This window comes from Hoplias malabaricus, chromosome 15 (genome assembly GCF_029633855.1).
Source record: "Hoplias malabaricus isolate fHopMal1 chromosome 15, fHopMal1.hap1, whole genome shotgun sequence".
NCBI classification, from domain to species: Eukaryota; Metazoa; Chordata; class Actinopteri; order Characiformes; family Erythrinidae; genus Hoplias; species Hoplias malabaricus.
Genome location: NC_089814.1, coordinates 6,518,428 through 6,544,931, shown reverse-complemented (window position 1 = coordinate 6,544,931; position 26,504 = coordinate 6,518,428). Strand labels below are relative to the sequence as shown.

The following is a 26,504-nucleotide window of genomic DNA, read 5'->3' as shown; positions in this document are numbered from 1 at the left end:
GCTGATTTTAAGCAAAACTCTGACAGTGGTGTTTTTAACCACAAACCTACCTTTTATCAGATATATATTTAACACATTTTACCTCACATCAGAAATACACATTGGCTTTTCATCACAACAGATTAAATTAGCAACTGCGAGGCTAAACCATGTATTTCCTTCTGTCTGAACAAAAGCCCAGTCTATATTCACAGTAACTGCAGATGGAGTTGTTTTTCAGACATTTATATGAAATATTACTCCCTTTCCTGAACCTGACCTACATAAGCACTATGTAAAATGGGGGTGCGGCGGCCTCTAGCGGTCACATGTTGAATCAAAAAACAATTGGAAGTCTTTCTACCATACCATACCGACACACCATATGGGCAATCACAGAACATACATGTTGTGTTGGCCTCCTTTCTTCAGTGGTCAGGACCCCCACAGAGCAGGTATATGGATCATTCTCAGCGCTGCAGTGACACTGTCGTGGTGGTGGTCTGTTAGTGTGTGTTGGGCTGATACGAGTGGATCAGACACAGCAGTGCTGCTGGAGTTTTAAAGCCTTCAGCCTCACTGCTGGACTGAGAAAGTGCACCAACCACAAATAACCAGCCGACAGCGTCCTGTGTCCCCTGATGAAGGACTAGAGGACGACCAACACACACACTGTGCAGCAAGAGATCAGCTACTACCTCTGACTTTACCAACGATGAAGGCGTGTCTAGAGTGAATAATGAGGGGAACAGTGTTTTTAAAGGGGAAAACTGCCTTTTAATATTCCTTTTCAGAGGAAATGTTGGATGAGCAGGTGTTCAGCTGGAAATGTCCCCATGTTTAATATTGTAGTAGCCTAAAATAACACCAGACTTATTCAGCCAATATTACATTTCTCAAAGTTAAACTGCATCCACCAGATACTTTCTGAGTACAAGAGCTGTTAATTAACACTACCCTGAATTAATTCATTTTTTCATGTAAATCTCCAGTCAATAGCACTGCAGCTGGCTTTAAAGGGCCCCTCCAGTGAGGTTTTCTACCTCGTTAACATGTCCATGTGGTGTTGTTTATACGCTAGGAGACACATCTTGAGTGAAATAAGCAGTCAGAGCCAAGGCTGAGCATTTCCAGTTTGAAACTAGTATTACGAAGCGTGCAGATGCAGACAGCCAGGGTTTCTTATGTTATAAACATAACAAAACAATCCCTTTAACACTCAGGGAAGGCCTTTCAACTGCAGGGTGCATTGGAGGTACCAGTCAATCAATGAATCATTCATTCATTCATTGTCTGTAACTGCTTATCCGGTTCAGGGTTTGGATCCTACCCAGAATCAATGGGAACACACCCTGGAGGGGGCTCTAGTCCTTCACAGGGCGACACACACTCACACATTCAAACCTATGGGCAATTTTGAGTCGCCAAACCTCCTACCAACATGTGTTTTTGGACCGTGGGGGGAAACTGGGTCACCTGGAGGAAACCCACACGGACACAGGGAGAACACACCACACTCCTCACAGACAGTCACCCAAAGGAAACCCACACGAACACAGGGAGAACACACCACACTCCTCACAGACAGTCACCCGGAGGAAACCCACGCAGACACAGGGAGAACACACCACACTCCTCACAGACAGTCACCCGGAGGAAACCCACCAGACACAGGGATAACACACCACACTCCTCACAGACAGTCACCCGGAGGAAACCCACGCAGACACAGGGAGAACACACCACACTCCTCACAGACAGTCACCCGGAGGAAACCCACGCAGACACAGGGAGAACACACCACACTCCTCACAGACAGTCACCCGGAGGAAACCCACGCAGACACAGGGAGAACACACCACACTCCTCACAGACAGTCACCCGGAGAAAACCCACGCAGACACAGGGAGAACACACCACACTCCTCACAGACAGTCACCCGGAGGAAACCCACGCAGACACAGGGAGAACACACCACACTCCTCACAGACAGTCACCCGGAGGAAACCCACGCAGACACAGGGAGAACACACCACACTCCTCACAGACAGTCACCCGGAGCAAACCCACGCAGACACAGGGAGAACACACCACACTCCTCACAGACAGTCACCCGGAGAAAACCCACGCAGACACAGGGAGAACACACCACACTCCTCACAGACAGTCACCCGGAGGAAACCCACGCAGACACAGGGAGAACACACCACACTCCTCACAGACAGTCACCCGGAGGAAACCCACGCAGACACAGGGAGAACACACCACACTCCTCACAGACAGTCACCCGGAGAAAACCCACGCAGACACAGGGAGAACACACCACACTCCTCACAGACAGTCACCCGGAGGAAACCCACGCAGACACAGGGAGAACACACCACACTCCTCACAGACAGTCACCCGGAGGAAACCCACACAGACACAGGGAGAACACACCACACTCCTCACAGACACTCACAGGTGTGAGTGTGTGAGTGAATGTGTGTGTGTGTGTGTTTCCCTATGAAGGACTGGTGCCCCCTCCAGGGTGTATTCCCGCCTTGCGCCCAATGATTCCAGGTAGGCTTTGGACCCACCGCGACCCTGAACTGGATAAGGGCTTACAGATAATGAATGAATGAATGCATATAATTGTTGCGGTCCAAAGAACAAAAAGGACTTACTATTTTGTTGATTTTTTAGTTTACTACCCAGCTATCCTTCACATTGGGTGAAAATTACATGATGAATGGACCAATAAAATGCTTTATTTCCATCCATCCATCCATTATCTGTAACCGCTTATCCAATTTAGGGTCGCGGGGGGTCCAGAACCTACCTGGAATCATTGGACGCAAGGCGGGGATACACCCTGGAGGGGGCGCCAGTCCTTCACAGGGCAACACACACACTCACACACTCACACCTACGGACACTTTTGAGTCACCAATCCACCTTCCAACGTGTGTTTTTGGACTGTGGGAGGAAACCGGAGCAATATATTTACATTGACTTCCATTAAAAGTTAAGAAGGTCTTTCCTTCTATTGTAAATGTACTATTGTTTTATTATTACTACATTTTCTTCTTTAGACAGCGATGTGGAGCATAATAAACAAATTTAAGTAACTGCCAGAAGTTGGAGGTTAATATCAGAATATTTAAGTGTGGTCATTTTAACACTCACAGTTGATATCGAGTTTGGTTTGATGTCAGAAGCATGTTCTAAACCTTCCTGTGTTTAAATGCCATCAAAAGTTGATTTAATGATTAGAATGAATCTTTTGGAGCTGAGTCAGATATTTTAGTTTCACAGGTGTGTGTGTGTGTGTGTGCTTGTGTGTGTGTGTGTGTGCTTGTGTGTGTGTGTGTGTGCTTGTGTGTGTGTGTGTGTGTGTGTGTGTGGGGGGGGGGGGTTGGTTATGAAACTCAAGGGAGGAAGCATAGAAATGGGTTTATTTTAAACATGAATATGATGTTGATTCATTCATTCATTCTCTGTAACCGATTCATCATTTTCTATGTCACGGTATTTCCGTCCGTCACAAGTGAAAACAGACGTACTCTTCGTAAACAAAGTAACTCAGTCAGTCAAGGCCAAAGGCTCTTCTAGGGCACTCCCCAGGGGGCCCCATGTTTAAAAGCTGTATTAACCAACTAGGTCAATTATGTATTAACACACAGCGACTGTTAGAGGGCGCTAGAGCGCTATAAAATGAATTTCAATGGCCTGTACTACACCGGACTTTTCTCTTTCTGTCTCTTACGCTTATGGAACTACACACAGGCACACGCACACGCACACGCACACATATATATATATATATATATACACGCGCGCGCTCGCGCATACACAATCTTTCACGATCTTTAAAAAAATAAACTACATTCCAACTTTCCCATCCTTCCACAAAAACGATTGGTCATTAGGACAAGACAGCTCGCCATCCGATTGGCTGGAGTCGCTGTCAATCACTTGAGAAGGGCGTGTCCCGGGGAGGAAGTGTCTTCTGCGTGGAACAGAAGGAAAATCACATCACCCAGGACGGCTCTGCCCAGAGTTTCGCCTTTAAATGAGCAGAAGAGCAGGAGGCGGTTGTTGTTTTTATTTCCCCGAGGTTTTAAACGAGGAGAAGAGCGCAGGCAAGGCGGGAGAACTGGTTAAACTGAAGCATATCGTCCAGTTTCAAGTGTAAAGGAGCTGGAGGGGGGCACTATTGTTCTGGCTGCTTTCTGCCAAACACACTCCAACTCCTCTCTCGCCTTTATGGCTACGAATTATGAGCCAATTTATGGACTCTCTGAAGACGAAGTAAGTCTCTATATCATTGTATGTACAGGTAAATGAGGCTGTACGTTGTGGTTGTTTAATGTGGGGAAATGTTACTGTGTTACACTGTTTTGAGCTTGTTGTTTATTTATTTATTTATTTTTATTAGTAAAACATTGTGTTAAACCTTTATTTTGTGGGGGGGGACTGTTAGTATGTGACTTAGTCCCGAGCCTTTATTTTTGTCTGGAACTGCTGCTGTGTTGTAAGCTGTAGTTTGTGCTTGTATTTGTGTTTTTGTGAGCCACACTCTCAGTTTATTTACTTTGGATTATTGGGCCTTACTATGGATCTCATCCCCCTCTACAGTCAGCATAGTTCTAACTCTGTATGGTGTCTGCTAAAAAACACATTTCTTTTGTGCGCACACACACACACACATACTTTTCCAAACACAGTAGGCCACAAAATACAGGCCTGTAATGATATCCATGTGCTGCGGCATCTCCAGTTCCTCCAAATGGCACTAGCGCACCTGGACCCTTGGCTGGTCGGGTGTTCCTCACCTACGGTCCCAATATTTTCAAAAGAAGACTAGCACCGGACAGCCATGGATTTATTCCTGGATGGGTTCCTCTTACAGGTCTCGGTTCCCATTATGAGTCCTCATTAGTTGTCTTGGTTTCCTCAATACCTTACATTTCTAGATCTGTGTCTTGGTTTATATCAGATTTTGTTCCCCATTCCCGTTGTTTAGTATACAAGTCTCTTATTAATCAGTTGTGTTCTGTTTATAGCCTTTACAGACACTAAAAGCTTGTCTTTTTGCCCTGAACAGAACATACGGGTTAATTCTCTAGCCTTGAGCTTGTCTTCATGGAGAGTTGGCTGAAGCACTGTACACAGCTGTTCACAGCTGGTTGTATTGTAGTATTACACCACTTTTGGAAAAGGAATTGCACTTGAAATAGCATAACACTTCATAATATAAGCTTATGTGCATGTTAACAATTCAATATCATACTGCAACCACTGGTATTGCCACTGTATACATCCGTAAACAGCACATTCCCTATTTCCCGTTGTCTTTTGTCGAACTGAAGTAATCCTGGCCTCTATAAGATGTGTTTTACAGCCATGTTGACAGTCTGTGTTGCTAGAGCTTTCTTTCTTTCCCCGTTATTGATGGTACCAGTGACTTGGCTTTAGTAGAGGCTTAAGTCCCCAGAAAGCAGGCATAGGGTTTAGTCCAGTTGCGGTGGCTGCCACATTGTACTGGTAAAGGGCATTTCCTCTCGCGTTCCTGTTGTTGTGGGTTTTTCGAGCTTGAAAGTCTAGAAGCAATGTCATGGAAATACTCCTTACACTTAATTATTACCATTCTCACACATTCCTAGTTAGAGAGCTGTGTTTATATGCTGTGGATTTGTTGGCACTGGATTCATAACTAAGCCAGGTTTCATAACAGACCTTTCTTTATCATGAGTACAGATCACTGACGCTCTCTGAAACGCTGAAACCTGACCGTGTGTTTGGTTAATGGGTAACTTTTCACAGTTTGACCTGTGGTATTTTGTCACTAATACCGTAGCATAATATTGATTGTAGTATCAGTGCTGCTGTTAAATATGTAATGTATAGTTTTGCTAATGATTAGTTTTTAAACTCTGTGTGATGTGATGTCATTGATGCAAAGCAGAGTAGCAACCCCTTGTGAATAAGTCCCTAAACTTGAGTGAGTTTGTGAGAAATGGCTCCCCTCTGGTGCAGATCCTAACCGTAGTGAGGAATGATGGGTTAATGAGTAGGGTTTCATCGCTCACCAGGAGGTCACGAAGTAAACAGCGCAGGGTTAAATCGCCCATCGGGAGCTCGAGGAGCAGGTACAGTGTTATAGTGGACTAACAGAACTCCTATGAGTCTAAACCAGTGGTTCTCAAACTGTGGAACTCAAAGCATTCTGAGAGTTGTCATAATCGAGTTTAAAGAAAATTCGTTTGTGTTTTCCAATTTAAAAAATACCATGTGGGCAATGTCAACTCAAAGATCTGAAGTAATATTGCCACCCCAGTCTCCACATCCCAAGAAACGTCTTGCCGTGTGGATTACAAAGCAGGTAAACCATGCACAACTGGTAAGGAACTTGCCAAAGAGATGACAAAGACCAAGTACCGTAACACAATGGATGCTGAGCCACATCTAGTCCCTGGTCTATTCACTGCATTTCCCCAAGACTGTAAGCAGTAAATGCATGTGAAACCTACAGCATATGTGTGTGTTTCTGTGATAGGACTTATAGGTGGTACTGGGAGGTTTTGGTTTGATAGTGGGTGGTACTTGGGGTTAAACTGCGTATGAGAACCACTGATCTAAGAACCCCAAACTGTGAGGAAGTGAACATTTGTGCTGCGGGCGTTCCTCTCTAACTGTGGTGGAGGGGGTAGCATTGCTGTCCGAGTGTGAGTCATTTAAAAAGCCAGGGCGAATTCTTGTCTTGCAGTGAGTCTTTTGTGTTTGTTTGGCCGTTGACTAGAGAGATGTGGAAAAGTAGCTAGTCTTGTGTCATTCTTTTAAAATGCCTCCAAATTTTCACCATCACTGTATCACTATCAAACCAGTCCTAGCATGAATGCTAAACTGGGGCGGAGTTACAACAGTTAGTCATAATTATGTTTTAGATTTAATTGGTGGCTATGGCTTTAAACCATCCTGAATTTAAGGTAATACATGGCTGGGCGTGTAAGGGCTGGTAACCATTATCCTTTTCCTGACACTGTCTCCTTTAGCCGTGCTCATTAAGGGGCTAAGAATATTGAGTTCACTTAGCCTTCCACTTCCTTTGTCACATTCGGATACGAGACTTTGCTCAGACGATTTTATGAGTTAATCTGTCACTCATTAATGCAAATTCCAGTAATGATGACTGGAATTACCTCATTATACAGTTGAGATTATTCCAACTGGTTCCCGCAAGCCAGCTCTCACTTCGGGAGCAGATCATACATTTTATAAATATCATTGATTCTCTTTTTTTTTTTTTTTTATTCTTGAGTCACAGAAGTCTTAAAGGTCCGTTACATTCTGGAGGAAGCTATATGCCCCTTTGGCCTTGTACATGGAAACCTTAGATCCATATGCAGCTGCTCAGAGCATCCGATGTAAACCAAGATCCTGATTTGTTTTGTTGATGTTATTATTTGCGTATCATTTTTAACAGATTGTGGTTATTAGCACATCAGTAAAGTATATGTTTAAAAGTTTGTGGATACCCCTTATATTTAGTGAACTCAGCTATGTTCTTTTCTTCAAGTCCCCTGACCTGTTGGTCAAAATCCCACAAGGACAAACAATACAGCAGCCTTGTCCCTCTGTGTAAACAATTGGCATCTGTCCCTTTTTATATGAAAATGAGCCACGGCTCAGTTCAGTGTGAGAACCCAGTAGTGAGGAGCGAGCAGCAGAACTCATTGTGTCTGTTCAGGGTTTCCCTCAGTGCTTTAAAGACGACGTCATCCACCCCCACATTTCACTTTGTGCAATTCGTTCAGTTTCTTATCAAGGCTTCTGATGTGTTTGCGTGTGGTTTTCTGACTCGTTTAGTGCGTTATTCCTCAGTTTTCAGTCACAGACACGCGTTCTGAAGCATAATCCAGTGTTTAAGGCGAGCATGTGCAGCTGATGCTTGTAAACAACGTTTTGAATCATTGATTTGAATTTGCACTCGATTTGTGAGCCGATTCACTCAATGAGTCGACTCCACTACACCGAATTTCTTGAGCAGCGGTAATGATGAATTCGTCATTTCCCTTTCTAAACAGTTCACACACTACGTTCACGTCGTTCTACAGAAAAGAGAACAACACACGGAATTCCAGCACCTCGTTCACAAACTAAAGCTGGACAACCAGCTGTTCTCAAGGTCAGTTTGTGAGATTCTGCTTTGGTATGTTGCTTGAGTCATTGGCCTACAGGGAACCCATTGATCCCAAGCAGCTTTTAGCTACCTTGATGCTCATTTGTTTGATCTGCAACCCTAACACCAGAGCCCTGATTAATGCAGAAAATAGAGCAGGGTCTGATTTAAAACATTTTATGTAATGTCACAGTCCATCAGTTGTCACTGCATGTGAATGACCAACTGGGTGGTCTTTATTCATACAGAGGTCTAGAGGGGAAGGAAGTTCCTCAGTATCGGGCTGGGGAGCATTGGATCTGTTGTTCTTTAGAGCGATAGGCCATGATCTGGCTCCAGCGACTTTCTGTACAAACCTTAGCTACTCTTTATAGAACACAGTCGTCGGTAGCACGACTCGTTAGAACACCGGGACTGACCGTGAGCGGGAGAGACGGCTCTCTGTCCGTGGCTTCTCCTTTTTCGTCTCCAGGAGACACTTCTCCGTCAACGCGGTTCGTCTGCTCATGGGATGGAGCACAGCAGCTCACACACTTCACAATGACCAGTGAATATGCAAATAAGTGCTATCACAGACACGTTTGCTTATTTTATGCTGAGTTTATTCCTTTTTCTGAACTCCTGAACTGAGATCACATAATTGATTGAGGTATTCAGCTTTATTTAAACAGTAAATACGTCCTATGACATGGGGACAAAGGCGTGATTGGACCAAGAAGTGGTGAAACATCACGTGTCACATTTAACAAGCAGATACCAGTGATTTCGCCGAGCGCCCTCGGCTCGTAGAGTCCATTACTTTTCCTGATGTTTTAGGATTTTGCGATGGTATCGTTTCAGTATCGGTATCGAGATATTTAGGCAGGTGTCATAATTTTGGTATCGTGACAACACTAGTGTCCACATATATTTGGCCATGTTGGTTATTATTATCTATTTTCTCTGTCGCCCTTCGCAGCTTCGCCCTTCACAGAAATTTAAGCCGAAGCCTAAAATGAAACTGATGTCCAGGGGTGAATCTCTATTGACAGTGCAGTTTAGTGCACGTCTGGGAGTTTGTCTCCTTGAGTTTGATGCTTATACTGAGAACATAAATAAAGAATTTACTCTAAGTGCAGTAGTAATAGAAGAACAGCAGTGTTATTAAAGCACTATCAAAGCGTAGTATGCCCATTAACTCCTGCGGACAGCTGTATATCTCACATTGACTAGTTTAAAGCGATGATCAATTTCTCCTGGGTGTTTACCGTTTACTTTCTGCTCTGCTTTTCCCTCTCCCAGAGCTACTTGGCATAAAGCTGGGCGAATATTGATAGTGATCAGAAGCCATTAAATATAATCATGAACAATTATCTGCAACCAAAAAGAGGACCTACGTTCTGTATGTTTTAGTTTGGGAGCGATCACATGAACTTGCAGGCAGCCGCGGCCTAATGGTTAGAGACAGCCGTGGATGCCGATTTGATCTGGGGACCGTCAGGAAAATCCATGGCTGAGGTGCCCTTAACCCCCAGCTACTCCCAGGTTGTGTGTGTGTTCACTGTCACAGATGGGTTAAATTCGAAAGATGTGTTTTGTAAATTGACAAATAAACTTTAAATTCATGGGCATAATGCTGGTGCTGCAGATGATGCTTTTGCCACACAAAGGTTAAAAGGGGTTCTGGGGTTGACCCTCTGCTCTGGTGACTGGCTGTGAGGAGTGTGGTGTGTTCTCCCTGTGTCTGCGTGGGTTTCCTCCGGGTGACTGTCTGTGAGGAGTGTGGTGTGTTCTCTCTGTGTCTGCGTGGGTTTCCTCCGGGTGACTGTCTGTGAGGAGTGTGGTGTGTTCTCCCTGTGTCTGCGTGGGTTTCCTCCGTGTGACTGTCTGTGAGGAGTGTGGTGTGTTCTCCCTGTGTCTGTATGGGTTGCCTCCAGGTGCTCCAGTTTCTTCCTACAGTTCAAAAACAGATGGTGGTAAATGGATTATAATTTTTATTTATTCATTTATTTATTTTTTCTCTATTTTGTGTGTGTGTGTTATACCCTGTTCTGGACTGGAGCCCTGTCCAGCCCATCTTCCTCCCTTATGCCCAATAATTCCAGGAAAGCTCTGGATCCGCCACGAACCTTGATTAAGATGAAACAGTTTTTGAAAACGAGTGAATGAATTAAAAGTATTCTTCTCAAACGTGAAAGAAGTTGAATGTCCCTTTTAAATTAGTTTATTCACTGTGTGAGCCTTGCTGAACAAATATGAACCTACATATTTCAGCTTTTTCTGACAGTGTAGAACTTTTATAATGTCCTAAAATGAAGAAATCTAACAGTTGCTGAGATCTTCAGGCTGCTAACAGTTTGTGGTTTGTGTTGGTTTTAGTCTTCAATTGTGATGGGGAAAGAGATTTTTCAAGCTGCTGTGCTGATGGAGATGAATTCACTGTGTTATCTTTTCCGTTGGAATGAAGTAGGGCCTCACTATCATTTCTTATCACTGTGATTTAAGAAGCTAGTCAGCAGAACATGTCCTGTAGCTAATCCTCGCTCAGAGCACGTAGCCCTTAGATACACACTTTCCCAGAGTACAGTTATAAATAATTATTAAAAACTATCACAACACATGAGTTTATATTGATACTGGCTTTTTCAGTACTGATATCACAGAATTTACTGAGTCAGTGGTCATCTGGACCCGTCACAGCGCCAGGTGAGTCTTGTTGTTAGCGTTTTAGAGAACTGATTGTTGTTTTTAATTAAAATGATGTAATGGCTTATATATTTGCCATGCAGAAGTGGCAGGTTGCCAGTCCCATCAAAATGGTTCTATCATTTAGCTTTTTGTCTTGAGGAAAAGTCTTCTATGAGGTGCTAAGTGCCCCTGAGTGGAGATTAGCAGGAGGCTGTTTTTTTGCTGACTGGCATCTTCCATCTGACTGCAATTTAGTGAAAAGCATTTACTGCAGTTCCTTGTTTGTGGAAGTTTGAGTGGCTGCAAAACAGATGCCTCTCGCATCTCTTTTCTCGTATAAATAATGTATATCTTCTAAATCTGGAGGAGAATTTGACTGAGGTTTGGTGTGCTGCCAAAATATATTTTTACAGCATTTAGTTACTCTAAGGACGAAGTCTCTATTCTATCTCAGAATAAGTACCTTTTTTCAAGATATGATCCAAAATTTGAATGAACACTGTTAGGTTTTATGTCATTTTAGAGCATTTCTATTGGTCCATTTGTCACACAATTTTGTAGTATTTTGAAGTATTTCACTGCAACATTTCAAAGGACAAAGTGGAAAAAGAGAGATAAAGGAAAGCTGATGTTTTCACATTTTTTTAAGACTAATGAAAAAAAAATGCAGGTTGTTGTTGTTTTTGGGACATTTGAAGGAACACTAGGTAAGATGTGGTATGTTTGCGGGTGTGGTTTCCTGCCCTCCTCCGAAATGTAGGTACATGGTGCTGTTTCTGTGATGCTGAGCCAAGAGTAGCAATTACAGAGGTTCTAGTCTCACTGTTACAGGCCAGGGGAGCGTCACAGTGATTTTGAAGTTGTAATTTTAAGATAAAAATTCTACCTAGTGTTCCTTTAATGATATATGTACTTCATATTGTCCAGTATAACTATTTGTTAGTTTTGATTGTGTTACAAGTTGTGAGATGAGCAGTTGCGCTCATGAAACATTCACCAAATCCTCGCTGCCAATGCCAAACAGCTTATTTTGTGTGGGGCTGCATCTCCCTCACTGGCAAAACCAGGCTTGTCTTCATTGGAGCCAATCTCAATGTAGAGAGACATCGAGATGAAATCCTGCAACCAGTGGCATTCCCATATCTCCACAGTCTGGGACCGAACTCTATCCTCCAAGATGGCGATAGTCACCACACAGAGCAGGGTTCATTCAGAGACTACCTCCAGAATGTGGGAGTGGAGAGTATGGAACAGCCTGTCAGCGTCCTGACCTCAACCCCATTGAACACTTGTGGGATCAGCTTGGGCGTGCTGTTCGTGCCACAGTCACTTGCGAGAAATGCTGGCTGAAGACCAGGCTGGTGACCACCATGAGGGGGAGGTGGAGGCTCTTGGTTCTTCCACACGCTACTGAGGCTCCTGTTTGTTAAATGAATAAATTGTTAAATTGCCAATACGTCTTGTTTCTTCAAACTTCAATCATCCAGTCCACAACCGAACACCAAGCGAGTCAATGGCAGGCTTTGGCAGAGAGGATTTTGGTAAATTTTTCATTGGGGCAACCCACATTCTCGGCACTACTGCTCATCCCACAAATGCATGTTCTGTACGAATGTGGCACCATTTAAAAGGGAAATTAACAGGCTTTCCAATGGTATAACATTTACTGCCAAAATGCCAACAAAGAAATAATCTACCAAACACAAATTTCCTTATGCTTGTGCTATGTTTATAAGTGTAACTAACCATTCTCTGGCACTAAGAGAATGAAACCTTATCGCAGTGAAGTGTGATGTTCTCCCCTCAGGGACACTTCTTCATTATGACATGTTTATACTAGTCATAATGAAGATCTAGTATACTAGTATTCTATTATTTTTGCGGTTGAGGGAGATACGCACTGTTGAAGATTCTAGGGATGCCATCTGTTCAGTCCCTCAGGGCAGAGGTCCTCTGACGATATTTGTGCTGTTGGCTTATATTCATAAAATCACCTCTCGTTGTCCTTATATTATAGGCACCTTCACCCCAAGAAGGTTTTTATTAATTTATTTACCAAACATGTGGTGTTCTTGTGTATTATTATTGTTATTAGTAGTAGTGTGTTTTTTTTTTTTTTTTGCAGCTGTTTCTTTAGAGTTTGTAGGCAAAATACCTGTGCTGTGATTGGCTGCACTACAGTAATCCCTTGCTACTTCGCGGTTTATATTTCACGGATTCGCTAGCATAATTACCCCAACTTCCGGCCACTTTAATTACAATATTGGAAATCTTAGCTAACTGTAAATAAATATAAGTACTTTACTCACTCAAATCAACATTTTTCAGGAGTCATATGTAGATTTATGTCCAAGACTTGCTTGACTTTGAAAGAAAATATGGTTTTAGATAAAAACGCTTTTGTTTAAGTAAGTGCCAATACTGCTAAGATTATTAGCGCCCCCTAACTTCAGCCACCTCCCCTGCTTGTGACAGTCAAACGAGACAGTTTCTACCACATTCAGTGGTTTTGAGAGGTTCACAATGAGATTATGTTTGTCCTGTGTTGGTATCCGTACTCTACATGTAAGGATTACAGTGGCGGTAGATTTTCCCCTCAGAGAAAAGGAAGCTAACCGCTAAGCTAACTTTTACACTGAGGGGAAATATCTGTAGCGAAATGGAAATGTGTTGTGTTCCACATGCAGTTTTACACACAAAGCATTACAACACTGTTAGAGATACTTAAATATTGATTAGATGTGTGATTTCTTGCAAGACTGATGTTTAAATGCCCTACTAAGGCTTGATCTTATGTTTTATTGTTTTACCCAATGTGATTGGCAAAGAGAGAGAGCGGAATTGCACCATATACGGCAGTGGCCAGAATTAGGGGAAAGACTGATACTTCATGGGTTTTTTCAAGGGGGCTTATAGCCGCTATATCGTGGATATTGAGGGAAAATCTAGGAAAAACGTAAGTATTTCTTATGTATTGTTCATGTCCAAATCCGAGTGAAATTTACTTGCGCTAAATCACAGCTTAGGAATAACTCTATTAAAGAAACTGGTGAGATATCACATGTAGTTTCAACTGAAAAACACTATAGAACGACTGTTTAATGCAAAGGGTGAGTTGTTAACAGCACAGGGAGGGTTTTAAAAGTCTAAATACACGTTAAATACATAAAAAAAATCTTTCCTCTACTTTGTGGAAATTAGTTTTTTTGCGGGTGGTCTTGGAACGCATCACCCACGATAAAATGAGGAATTACTGTATATACTGCATTTCAGTCCAGAGAAATTCAGACCGAAACACAGTAACTGAAAATTATAATTTGAGTTGGTGGACCGCTAAAATGCTGTTCGCTGAATAGTAAAGGGGTTTTGTGACCTCACAAAAAGTGAATGTGAGGAGAGCTGCGATTCGCCGCTTAGTTGCCATTAATTGACGGTATAGACCATGGCGTGAAGGGAATTTTTCAAAACTTGCATAGATACCTCACATGACATCCAGAATTACAGCACTGTCTACACAAAGCAGAACATTTCAATACGTCCATCTTAAAGCTTGTCAACCCAGAATCCCTGGGGTGGCAGATTTTCTCCGTTTTGTTGGCCCCATGACTCTGTCCTTCATGTCCTGTCATTCAATTTTGTGGCCGTATTCTGCCCTTCAAGGCCTTGATCCTTTGATATTCTGCCTGTAAATCCCTCAGATATGTTCTGTCTGAGGGTGAGCAGTGAACCCTGAGAGAGATCTGATGCACACGGGACTTCTTTGGAATGTCATGTTACATTGAGAGCAGTCTGTTTTTGTCTCAGCATGGCATAAGCTATCTTGATCTACCACAGTTTTCCCTGGAAGTTCCTCAGAAGAACACTCGGTCAAGGTTTGTAAGCACTTGTTTTAGTGCGCTGAGATGCTGTAATGTGCATCCATTGTTCACACCGGTGATCAGATCTGGTTACATGCAGTTGCTATTAGGGATGCATAAATACCTTTTTTTTTTTCTTTTCTTTTCTTTCTTTCTCCCCCTTTCCAACCAAGTTTGTGTGAAAGTATGTTTATTTCTGTACTTACCGATACTTATTTAGAATAAAGCAGCCAGGAGCGTTGCGTAATAGTGGAGTTATTTATTAAAACATTTTTGTTTAATTAAAAACTTTTGATTTAGCATTTTCCCACATTACACCATGAATAATTTGAATTTTCAATAAAGAGTTCAATAAAGTATCTATCTATAAATGAATATCTGTTATTCCGTTATATCCAGTGTTGATGGTTAGGGGTCTAAGATTTAACCAGGGGGTCTGGGGTAATTGCCTTAGAGCAGCAAATTTCTTAGACGAGGTACAGATTAAGCAAAGCCACTAGGAGCTAAGGTAACATTAGCTCTATCTAAAGCAGAGCTGTACTTCCCAGTGTTTCAGCTCTGACCTGCTGCTCTCAGCGCCGCCGCAAAACAAACCGCTGTAGGAGGGAATGTAACTCCATTGCTGCACACTGAATGTTGGACAGATAATTCTGGCTGCTGATTGGCTAAATAAAGGTGATGACCAATTAAAATCGTGTTCTGTGTTTAGGAGCCGTGGAGAATGTGCACCTCACTCCGGCTGAGAGAGAGAGAGATGTGTGTTTCTGTCTCAGACATAAGTGTGACCTCAAAAATATGTAGCAAAACGGGTCCTGTATCGGTGAAATGTCGGACGATTCCGTATTTTACGGGACTGTTGGCAACACTACGTGTGTGTGTTCTGTCAAGAATGCAATACAGACCGACAGCCAACGTCTATCTGGAGACGGAGAACTGTTTTTGAAAATTTGCAATTGGAGAATATTTATTTATTTTATTTTATTTTATTAAGAAGAATCCCACTTGTCGAGTGCAGCACACTCACTGCTCTCGGTTCTCCCTGCACTGATTGTGAAACAATTCCAGATCGCCGACATTTTGAGTTGTCTTCTCATTAGCGCAGCTACGTGCCCTAGGCCCAAGGTGTCGGATGTTGGTATCGGGACCTCATTTTAAATTAAAGTACAAGTAAATGGTATCAGTCAAATACCTGATACCATTATTGGTGTTTATGCATCTCTAGTTTGTAAAATCTTTTGAGAAAAGGGAACCCTTAGGAGCGACTGCACATTTTTTATTATGATCAATGCCAACAGTTAGTAATAGGAATTTAAAGCCCGCCAGCAGAGAAACTGTGTTCTGTATCCTATCTATGGTGCTCTTTCTGTGCTGGAGAGGGTCTGATAACACACAAAAGCATGGAAGCCCACCGCCTCTTTGTGGCAAGGGGTTAAAAGAACGAACTCATTTATAATGAGGAGAAAAAAAAACTGTTAGCCACTGTTAGCCACTGTTAGCCATATTACCATTCATAGGAGCTAATGAAAAACTGTTCGTTACATCAGTCTCTAATGCATACCTCTGCTCTTTTTCTGAATCTGAGTGAGGTATTCATACTTGGACCACGCACAAGCTTCAGAAATCATATTTCACTGCTGTTGTAGCATGTAAGAGACTATGGACGTTAGCCACATGTTCTTTAGACTCATTCTTTTCCTCCTGTTTACAGGGTAACGGTCTGATCCTTCTGTCCCTGCGTTCTGAGTGGAACAGATTCATGGAGGATAGTGTTTTATTTCAACTGTCTGCATAAATTATTCCTCTGGTTTGCCTTAAAGTTTACTAAACCAGTTCGCCTTGTCTGAAAGTGTGAGTGACGTTTCCACGCCACAGTGAAGCCAAGCCCAAATCCCAAATGTCTCTCCACCCCCTTCTTAGGGCACAGTGTCAGTTGTAAAATAATGGTTTCTGCCTCATGTATAGTGTTGTAATCTTGACTGGTCTGTAAAGTTCAAATATGGGCACTGTCTGGGTCCAGTATTAGTTGTATTACCTGTGATGTGCGCCATGTAGAGAGTATGGCACACTCTGTGACACAGGACCTGAATTCACTGATGCTCTTCCAGCTGAGTGCCATCAAATGCTTGCAAAAACTTTAAGTTGTGTAATGTAACTTATTCACAACTTGTTTTTACCTCAAATTAGGACAAATTACTAATTAATAATCTGGTTTAAACCCCCCTCCCCTCACTATACACTTTCAGAGCCTTCCCATCTCTCACCAAAAAATTTCCAAGGATATGACAATGTTGAGTGAAGCCATCCGCAGGCTAAATGTTACAGAGCTATAAAACCCAGATCTGATTAGTCACCCTGAAAAGCCTGAACTTGTTTATATTTCAGACGAACGAAGCTGTTGAACCTCATGTAGTGAATGAATCATCAGTTTGCACTTAAAGCCTTTCGCACTTTGCGACTCAGCTCGCTGTGTTAGCTGCATGACCCTAACCCTCTGATTAACACATCAAATACACCCCGGGAGTTTCCTACAGATAAATATTCAGAGTAAATACACAGACAACAAAACGCATTCAATATCATATCCCTTCTAGGGTCTTAATATCTGTAAAATGGCTTTGATCAAAATCCCACAAGGATCAAACCCCACAGCAGAGTTTTCCTCCATATTAACAGCACTTGTCATGACTGAACATGACTCTTCTCACCCTGACCCCTGCTTTCGTTTTCTCCTTCGTCAGATATTCATTTGATTGTGCAATTGTATTGAAAAGGGATTTATTTTTTCATAATGTAAAAACCTATACTTCAGAGTGAGTCTGTTGCAGGTCTACAGGATGTAAACTGAATATAAACTTTAATTTTGGTGGAAGGATTCTACATACAGTTACATATGTCCAGGTTTGGACAGGGACTACATATTTCGTTGAGAATTGAATTAAACATATTTTAAAATATTCAAGGATTACAGGGAACAATAATGGTGGTCTTGTGGGAGTCCTGACTATCGAAGGGCAGGGAGAAATGGGGCTAAAATTTGCAGAGAAACAGATAGACTACAGTCTGTAATTGTAGATCCTCTACGACGTGTGTGTGTATGTAATGTAAAGGAATCTGTTTCAGGATGTTCACAGCATGCAGTAAGAAGCATTGTGATTGATTAGAGGAATTTTTGGCATATTGTCTCCTTAGTGGGGTCAGTAAAGCAGTGTCATGGTAAGCATTAACCGTGTTCTGCAGCATCAGTGTGTAGTGGTCAATAAATGGTTTTTATATGTCCAGGAATAGATCTGACGCGCCACTTTTAGAGCAACATGCTTATTTTGGGCCAATTCAGGCTTTTTTTTTTTTTAATAATGTTTTAAATTTATAAATGGACAAGTAATAGAAAATTAATCAAAATCGATATTTAGAACTTCTAATCGACAATCTTTTCAATATTGATTTATATAATTTATTTATCTATTTATTCATTCATTCATTCATTATCTGTATCCGCTTATCCAATTCAGGGTCGCGGTGGGTCCAGAGTCTACCTGGAATCATTGGGTGCAAGGCTGGAGGGGGCACCAGTTCTTCACAGGGCAACACACACACACACACACACACACACACACACATTCACTCACACCTACGGACTCACACCTTTTTGGACTGTGGGAGGAAAGCAGAGCACCCGGAGGAAATCCACGAAAACACGGGGAGAACACACCACATTCCTCACAGACAGTCACCCGGAGGAAACCCACGCAGACACAGGGAGAACACACCACACTCCTCACAGACAGTCACCCGGAGCGGGAATCGAACCCACAACCTCCAGGTCCCTGGAGCTGTGTGACTGCGACATTACCTGCTGCACCACCGTGCCACCCTTATCTATTTATTTACTTTTAAATTCTGTTACGCCCCCACTCTGTGACTCTGCCCCTATCTACCACGTGGTGGTACCCCAACCAAACTACCCCAGCTTTAACACTGGAGCGTATTTACAGCACAGGCCTCGACACTGAACTGTGAGGGTCACAAATACAACAACAAAACAATCGTTTATTAATAGTAATTGTGGTCAAATTTACAATTAATTGCGATACTGATTTGTGCTCACATCGCCCAGCACTAATATTAATGATTACTTTAAGGAATATTGTGATGAAAATTTCATGCACATAGGCTATTTACTCTTTTTGCTGTCTGTCTCTCTCCCTCCCTCTGTCCCTCCCTCACTAGTTCACACTCTGTCTCTCTCTTCCTCCGCACTGACAGGGGTGGAATGTGATATTGTTATATTGCTACATTCTGTCACATGTTCTCCATTAAGAATACATGAGCAGTGCTAGAAGCTGTAGTGTAATCTGGGTTGTGTAGCAGTGTTAGACCTATGCCATAGGTGACTGATCTGCAATGTAGCATTCATCCATTAAAATGTTAAATGCTTTATCAAGCGTAAACCCACACATCTTCATAAGAACACAGCTTCAGTGTTCCCCAATGTATGAATACTTTGCCTCAATAATAATTTGAAAGCATTATTGTTTTAACTATAGTTTAAATATTGAATTTCCTTTGGCACAATTGTGATTCACAAAAAGTTTGAAAGCAGAGTGATGACATCATAACAAACAGACCAGTGGGCGTTGGCTTCCGGGAGGTATTAAATGAACAAGCCTAGTTTTTTGGACCACCGTTCGTTGCATAGTGTCCAAAATATATACCTTCCTGATTAGAGGCGCTTGAGAAGCTTTGTTGCTTTACATCAGTGTCTTTGTTTAACTATGTACATCATTACAGTTTGACCAAGCCACAAACCAAAATCTGGGGTTTTAAAGGCTAAGCAGCAGCTCTATGAAAGTGTCAAACAAATAAATCCAGTGGAATTTGAGTTCCTAACTTGTGTTTATTGATAGTCAGAAAACATGTTATTTCTTACTAATTCAAGGAATAAGGTTCAAAAGACTGTTGGTCCCCCTCCCACCAAAAGGTGTTGGGAAACTCTAATAGGCGTCTTGCCTGTGACGTAGACGGTGGACAACAACTCTAGAAGCTGCATTAATTTAATGCAAAATGACGAAAAGGTGTGTTGTTTTTGGCTGCAATCATTCAATGTACAGTGGGACATCTGTGAACAAATGGCCCAAAGATCCCAAAATATCCAGAAAATGGACTAAATTTGTCAACTTTAAACGGGCACTTTGGAAAGGCCCCTCCGCTCACTCCGTTATCTGTAGCTCATTTCACTGGCGCTTTTCCAACAATATGGGCATGTAAGGACACCAACGAAAGGTGTTCAAGAGCCTCTGTAACATGGAGGTAAACAGGGTAAGGACACTCACTTCGCCTGTTTTAGTTGGTGTTAGTTAACGTTAGCTTGACTCGCTAAACTCGGTGACTCAGATTATACTCGGCTACGTAGCTGCATTACGGAGGTTTCTAGTGTCGGATGAATTCGAGTTCGACTTCGATCACATTTACAAGAATAACGGTACCTCTACATTTGAGTTTAGCTTATTGCTAGGCTATTGTCATGAATAATGTTGGTTATTTAGCTAGATACTGTCATAACAGTCAGTCATAACGGTGTTTTACTGCGGTGTTGTTCAGCTGTTGTCCACCAGTGACGTCACGGTCGCGTTCGAGAATTTCCGTAGCGAGCTCGGGTTTTTCCGTAAATTTAATAAAATTGTCAGTTTTAAAACAAATTAAGCTGCTATTGTCATTTTAATTCATACTTATATCTGTCAGTAACTACAATAATGTCAAATATTCATGGAGGTCCATTAAGTGGTGCTTAGCCTTTAAGGTAGCACTGGGATAATAGAGCTATATTTTAGTGGATCTTTTAATAAGTCTGATTTTGGTCAGTAACTCAGAGTCTCAGTCACAGCTGCTTACTGTCTGACTAAGTCCTTTGAAACTTTTCAGCAGTAATTTGTGCTTGGGGCACTACTCACTGAATTGGATTTCCTAACCTCCTGTAATATCTCTAGTGTCTTAGTGGTCGTGAAGCCTTAGGGTCTTTTAAGTTTAAACTGCAGATGCAATATTGTGTAATTTATGACTGATCCTAAACCTTATTAACTCACATTGCATCTGTGGCTCTTTAGCACTGCCCTGTGTTTGCTGCCTGAGCTTAAAAATGCTTCTCAAGCTAACTCCAGTCTTTCCTCTGCACAGTGAGTTATATAACAGCCCATGAGTGCAGCTTCATTAGCACAGCCACCGCGTGATGCTCAGTGTTTGAAGACGGCGATATCAGAGTTTGAAGCTCTGTTGTTTACTGATAGATGTTGATATGCAGCAGGAAGTCAGAGGAGATGAATCCATCCTAGTGGTGTTCAGCCTCTGGATCTCAATCTTTTAATAGATTCAAAGCTAGAAGTGAAACACTACAGTGGCAAAAAAAAAATGCAATGAGGCAGCGGCTAGAAAAATGTGGGTCTTATGGAGGACTGGCGTGAGGCTTGCTGCAGGCAGAAAGCACAGTTTTGGTGCTGTCAGTCATCCTTCATATTTCTGGACAAATTTAATTTATAATGTACAGTATACAGTGATGGACTGGCGACCCGTCCACGCTGTGTTCCTGCCTTGCGCCCAGTAATTTCCTTTAGGCTCTGGACTAGTGCAGAGCAATAAGATCATCTTGATTGATTTCGCAAAACACTTTTATTCAATAACAGTGGTACATTTTGGGCATTAGAGTTCAATATACCTTCTTTATATTTTCTATTAGCACTGTTAGGGGAAGCAGCCTAACCATGCAGCACACCCCCTAATGTGCGTATACTCCTGGTATTATGGTAAATGAACTTTATACCACACTCCTCACAGACAGTCACCCGGAGGAAGCCCACGCGGACACGGGGAGAACACACCACACTCCTCACAGACAGTCACCCGGAGGAAACCCACGCGGACACGGGGAGAACACACCACACTCCTCACAGACAGTCACCCGGAGGAAACCCACGCGGACACAGGGAGAACACACCACACTCCTCACAGACAGTCACCCGTAGGAAACCCACGCAGACACAGGGAGAACACACCACACTCCTCACAGACAGTCACCCGTAGGAAACCCACGCAGACACAGGGAGAACACACCACACTCCTCACAGACAGTCACCCGGAGGAAACCCACGCAGACACAGGGAGAACACACCACACTCCTCACAGACAGTCACCCTGAGCGGGAATCGAACCCAAAACCTGGAGCTTTGTGACTGGGACACTACCTGCTGCGCCACCGTGCTGCCAGAAGCTGTAATTTTAAGTTAAAAATACTACCTAGTGTTATTTGATTCTGTCCTATGGAGATTTTATACCCTTTACACAGAGGGATCTCTTTAAAGTGTCAGTAAGTAGGAAGTTGAATAAGAAAATTCAGTTAATGAAATTCTTACCTTTCATTATTTGTACTGCACGCTCAGTTCTTTAAAATTTCCCTCCCCTTCTGTCATCTGGGATTTGAGGCAGAAGCTGGAGTCTGTAGAGAGTCAGGGCCAGTTGTCCAGAGCCACTTCCTGTGTATACTCCGCCCTCCTCTTTTCCTGCTATCATCATTCATCCCAGCTCAGTTAACACTTCGCTGACCATGCAGACCCCTGAGGAGAAATGCTAAACATGTACAGACATTGTAATGCACTCAGCACTTTCTACTGTTTGATGTGAACATGTTTGCTTTGGCAGCCTGCATTTCCACCACAGCTCCGCCTCAAATGAGAAACAGGACTGTCCTTAGCTTTGAGATTTCAGCCTCTCCTGGACTGAGCGAGAGGGAAATTGAGCCCACTCTGTGCACGATGCGTGGGCAGTGTTATGTCAAATTTCAAATTATGCAAGAGTTAGAAACTATTTACGTGGCAGGCTTTTTTAGGGCAAATCTGCAAAGTGGCACTAGACAGGATGTCAGTCCAGCACAGGACAAGATGTGTTCTTGCCTTGCTCTCAGTGATTTCAGGTAGGCTCTGGACCCATTAAAACTCTAATTAGGATTGAGTGGTTAATCAATGATTGGATGAATAATTTAGCTGAAAATAAAACAGAACAAAAATTATGAGGGGGAAAATGGACTCATCTTCTCCAGCACCCTTTGACGTGGATTAAGAACCATGACTACATTCTCTATACCAAATTAATTCATAAAAAAAAAATAACGATCAAGATAAAAAAATAGTATTGTGTAATCATAAGCAGCCAGATGAGCTGTGGACAATTGTGAACAGACACAGGGAGAACACACCGCACTCCTCAGACAGTCACCCGGAGGAAACCCACGCAGACACAGGGAGAACACACCACACTCCTCAGACAGTCACCCGGAGGACACCCTCGCAGACACAGGGAGAACACACCACACTCCTCACAGACAGTCACCCGGAGGAAACCCACGCAGACACAGGGAGAACACAACACACTCCTCACAGACAGTCACCCGGAGGAAACCCACGCAGACACAGGGAGAACACACCACACTCCTCACAGACAGTCACCCGGAGGAAACCCACGCAGACACGGGGAGAACACACCACACTCCTCACAGACAGTCACCCGGAGCGGGACTTGAACCCATAACCTCTAGGCCCCTGGAGCTGTGTGACAGCGACACTAACCTGCTGCGCCACCGTGCCGCCTCTAATAGTTACATTATTTCCTATAAAATGTGTGGCACAAGTCAATTTGTTGCTAAATTACAAACCTAGCTTGTATCTCATCGTCATAACACCCATTCTTTCCAAACACATGCACACGTCTCAGCTCGAAGAGCCTGACTCCCAGCTTCCTTTGAGTCTTCTGTTTTATTCCTCAGTCTTAAGGACTGTTCAGAAAAAAAAAATGGAGGGGGGTGGGTGGGCTAGCTCTTCTTTCACTGACCCAGCAGAGTCTGTCCATGCATTTGTTTAGTTTTTCTCTCAGGCGCTCTCACGCTTTCTCTCCTCACCGGCCACGGGGCTCTCAAAGAGCCATTCATAGCCGACATACTGCACGTCTCCAAAAGAGTAGTTTTGAAAAGAAATGAGAACACCCCACGGCTTAATGATGAACTAAAATAAGAAAAAAACATTTTGCCAAAATCATAATCTGGGGCACAGTTCAACGTAAAACTGAATAACTGACTACAAACATGTGAACAGAATCGGAGTCATCCAATGCAGTGTATTACAATTTGTAACACCCCCCCCCCCCTCCAAGAAATACACTCCTTTTTTTACACTTAGTTCTTCTGGTCCTTGCTGCATGGTGCAGTACAAGGGTGTAGAAGTAGCATGGACAGAAGTGACGTGTCCCTACCAATATCCAGCGAATTGTCCCCACCTATAATTTGATTCCCTCCAAAAAAAAACTACAGATCAACATCTCATTAACCTAGAAGTGCTGAAAGGGTTAAATTCACGTTCGCCACTGGAGTCCTACCTCCCCATAACACACATGGCCAGTGTGATTGGCTGTGCCTTTCCGTGCTGTCACCTGAGACTCTGTAGCTGTTTGGTTGTTAGCGGCAGCGTCAAAAGTGGAAGGAAAACTTTCCAGTCATATGCGAGACTTCTTGTGCAAGACTCAGGTGCAACAGGGGTGTGACACATGGGTGTCGGAAGCGAGTGAAGATGGCAGCAGTAAAGAAAAAAGGTGAACATAAGCAGCTATTTTCAAAGAAACGTGTAATTCACTTGATGTCGAGTTTGCTAATGGAATGAGTCCTGTATAATAACGTTAATGGCTACGCCTCTGGGTTCAGCAGTTTTACTTTAGTGCCATTCCACCTTCAATGGAGCAGTAATAGACACAATATATTAACTCCAGCATTGTTTAAGGTGGAATGGACTTACGGAGGTCATTTACATGTACGCACCTTAAAGGCAAAGAAAAGCCTGGAAATGATTGTAGAGAAATTTCCATTAGAAATGTGTTATTACGTTATTTATTGGTCCGTTTCTATTACCGTGTAATAGAGTAATAATAAAGGACAAAATGTAATGTAGCTGGCATTTCTTTCGCTTTTTATTTCTCTCCTTGTCTCAGATGTGAGCACTCAGACCGTCTAATCTAATACAGTGGGTCTGGACCGAGCGGGAGAGTGGACAGTGATAGAACTGCTCTTTTTACTGCCGTTTTCTGATTGGTCTGAAGTCGCTGAGCTCCAGAGGAGGTGAAGTGGCTGGCAGCCACCACCTCACTTAAGCTTATTAGTGGATGGATGGAAGGATAGGAGGGAGGAGGTGTAATTAGCCTGAGCGGATGGAGGCCGATGAGGCTTAGCTGGGAACTTATGCCGTGGGTGGTTTTAGCTGCTCAGGGATTTTTATTTATTTATTATTTTTTTAAACTCGGCTTTTTTTCTCACTCCAGTTTGTGGATTTTAGCAACTTTTTTCACTGATCTTCTTAAGTGGGTTGTACTGTGCACTCGCTTCATGGTAAGCCGTGTAAACATGTGTAGAATACCTTGCTGTGTGTGTGTGTTGCCGTTTTCTGTGTTAGCGATACTTTGCAGTGGTGCACGTAGCGATGTGGCCTCTATACTGTAATTGTTTATCTTTATGATAAAGTCATTTTAAATCTACTCCAGTGTTTGTTTGTGAGAATTGATTGCTTTAAGAATGAGACTTCAAATTATTTCTAGAAGCTGTTGGTTAAAGTGGACACATCCTGTGGGTCCTGGGTTTGATCCTAGCCTCAGGTCGCTGTCTGTGAGGAGTTGGGTGTGTGTTCACCCTGAGCCTTTTTCCACCAACGAGAGACGGGTCCTGTTTTCCGTTTGAGACCCTGATTTAAAACCTAATCTGAGAACTTTGCTTTGGCACATTTCCACCAACACAATCTGGATCCAGAACCAGCTGGAACCATGATGCCGTTCATGGGGGTGTTGAGATGTAAAGCTCCAGAAAGAGCCTGAAATAAAGCTTTATCGCAGTCGTATGCAGAGTGTTGTATTCTCCTCAGTGCCGTTCAGGAAGGTTCCGAGAGTCTTGGACGGATCTGGTTCAAGGACCAAAGTACGTTTGGTGGAAAACGACTACTTGTGACTGTGGGTTCCCACAGAGTGCTCCAGTTTCTTTCCACAGTCAACAGCTGTGTGTTTGTGTGATGGACTGGTAACGTGTCTGGTGTATGTTCCTTCCTTGCACCTAATAATTCATGGGAGGCTCCGGACCAACGGCAACACTGATCAGGTCATGGTTACAGAGACTGCATGAATGAATGATTAAGAAATGACAATAACTTGAAACGAGCCGATGGAATCTGCACTTAAAAGTCATTTGATGAACTGTAACCTGAAGATTCTCCACATTTTCTGCCTCAAAGTTCACAGCATGGAGGCTGACAGGAACACGACACATGATCATTTTGACCAGATGAGCGCATTAATGCTTGTGTGTAGTCCAGAAAGTCTAACTCAAGTCCACTGCACTAACTGTGAACAGAATGAGGTGACGAGCTCTGCAGTTCATGATTGTTCACACCAGTGGCAGTATCCCAGCATTGCTGGGGAATAAGTAAACAGGTGCTGACCTGCAAACAATAATCTTGAGTTACTCAGCTCCGAGTGTAGCAGAGAACCACGACAGGTTTATGAAACACAGTTCAACAACACTGCAGACAGAACCATTCTTCACCGCTTGCTGCTCTCCAATGGGTTCATGCTTGAAACAGGTCTGATGTGTTTACGAAGCCCCAGTGTCAGTAAATGGGTCGCTCTGCTCGCGACAGGAAAATTGCGTTTGGAGGTTTTTGCACAGCGTATATGAGGATGTTGCTCTATTCCTGATGCATAGGTGGGCAATATTGACTTATTTTTTTGCTGTAGGTTGAACTGACTCTAAATTTAGGAGATTGTTAACT

At 42.9% G+C, this 26,504-nt stretch overlaps 1 protein-coding gene across 5 annotated transcripts in view; it reads left to right on the top strand.

Annotated features, from left to right (window-relative positions):
* Positions 1-3,988: 3,988 nt before the first annotated feature.
* The window catches only part of nedd4l (NEDD4 like E3 ubiquitin protein ligase), a 114,591-nt gene continuing 92,075 nt past the window's right edge, over positions 3,989-26,504 (top strand). For all 5 annotated transcript variants that reach the window (XM_066645392.1, XM_066645391.1, XM_066645389.1 and 2 more), the window contains exon 1: positions 3,989-4,272. In XM_066645392.1, the coding sequence (XP_066501489.1) occupies positions 4,228-4,272 (45 nt within the window). In that variant the 5' untranslated portion in view covers positions 3,989-4,227. The remainder of the gene's footprint in view (positions 4,273-26,504) is intronic.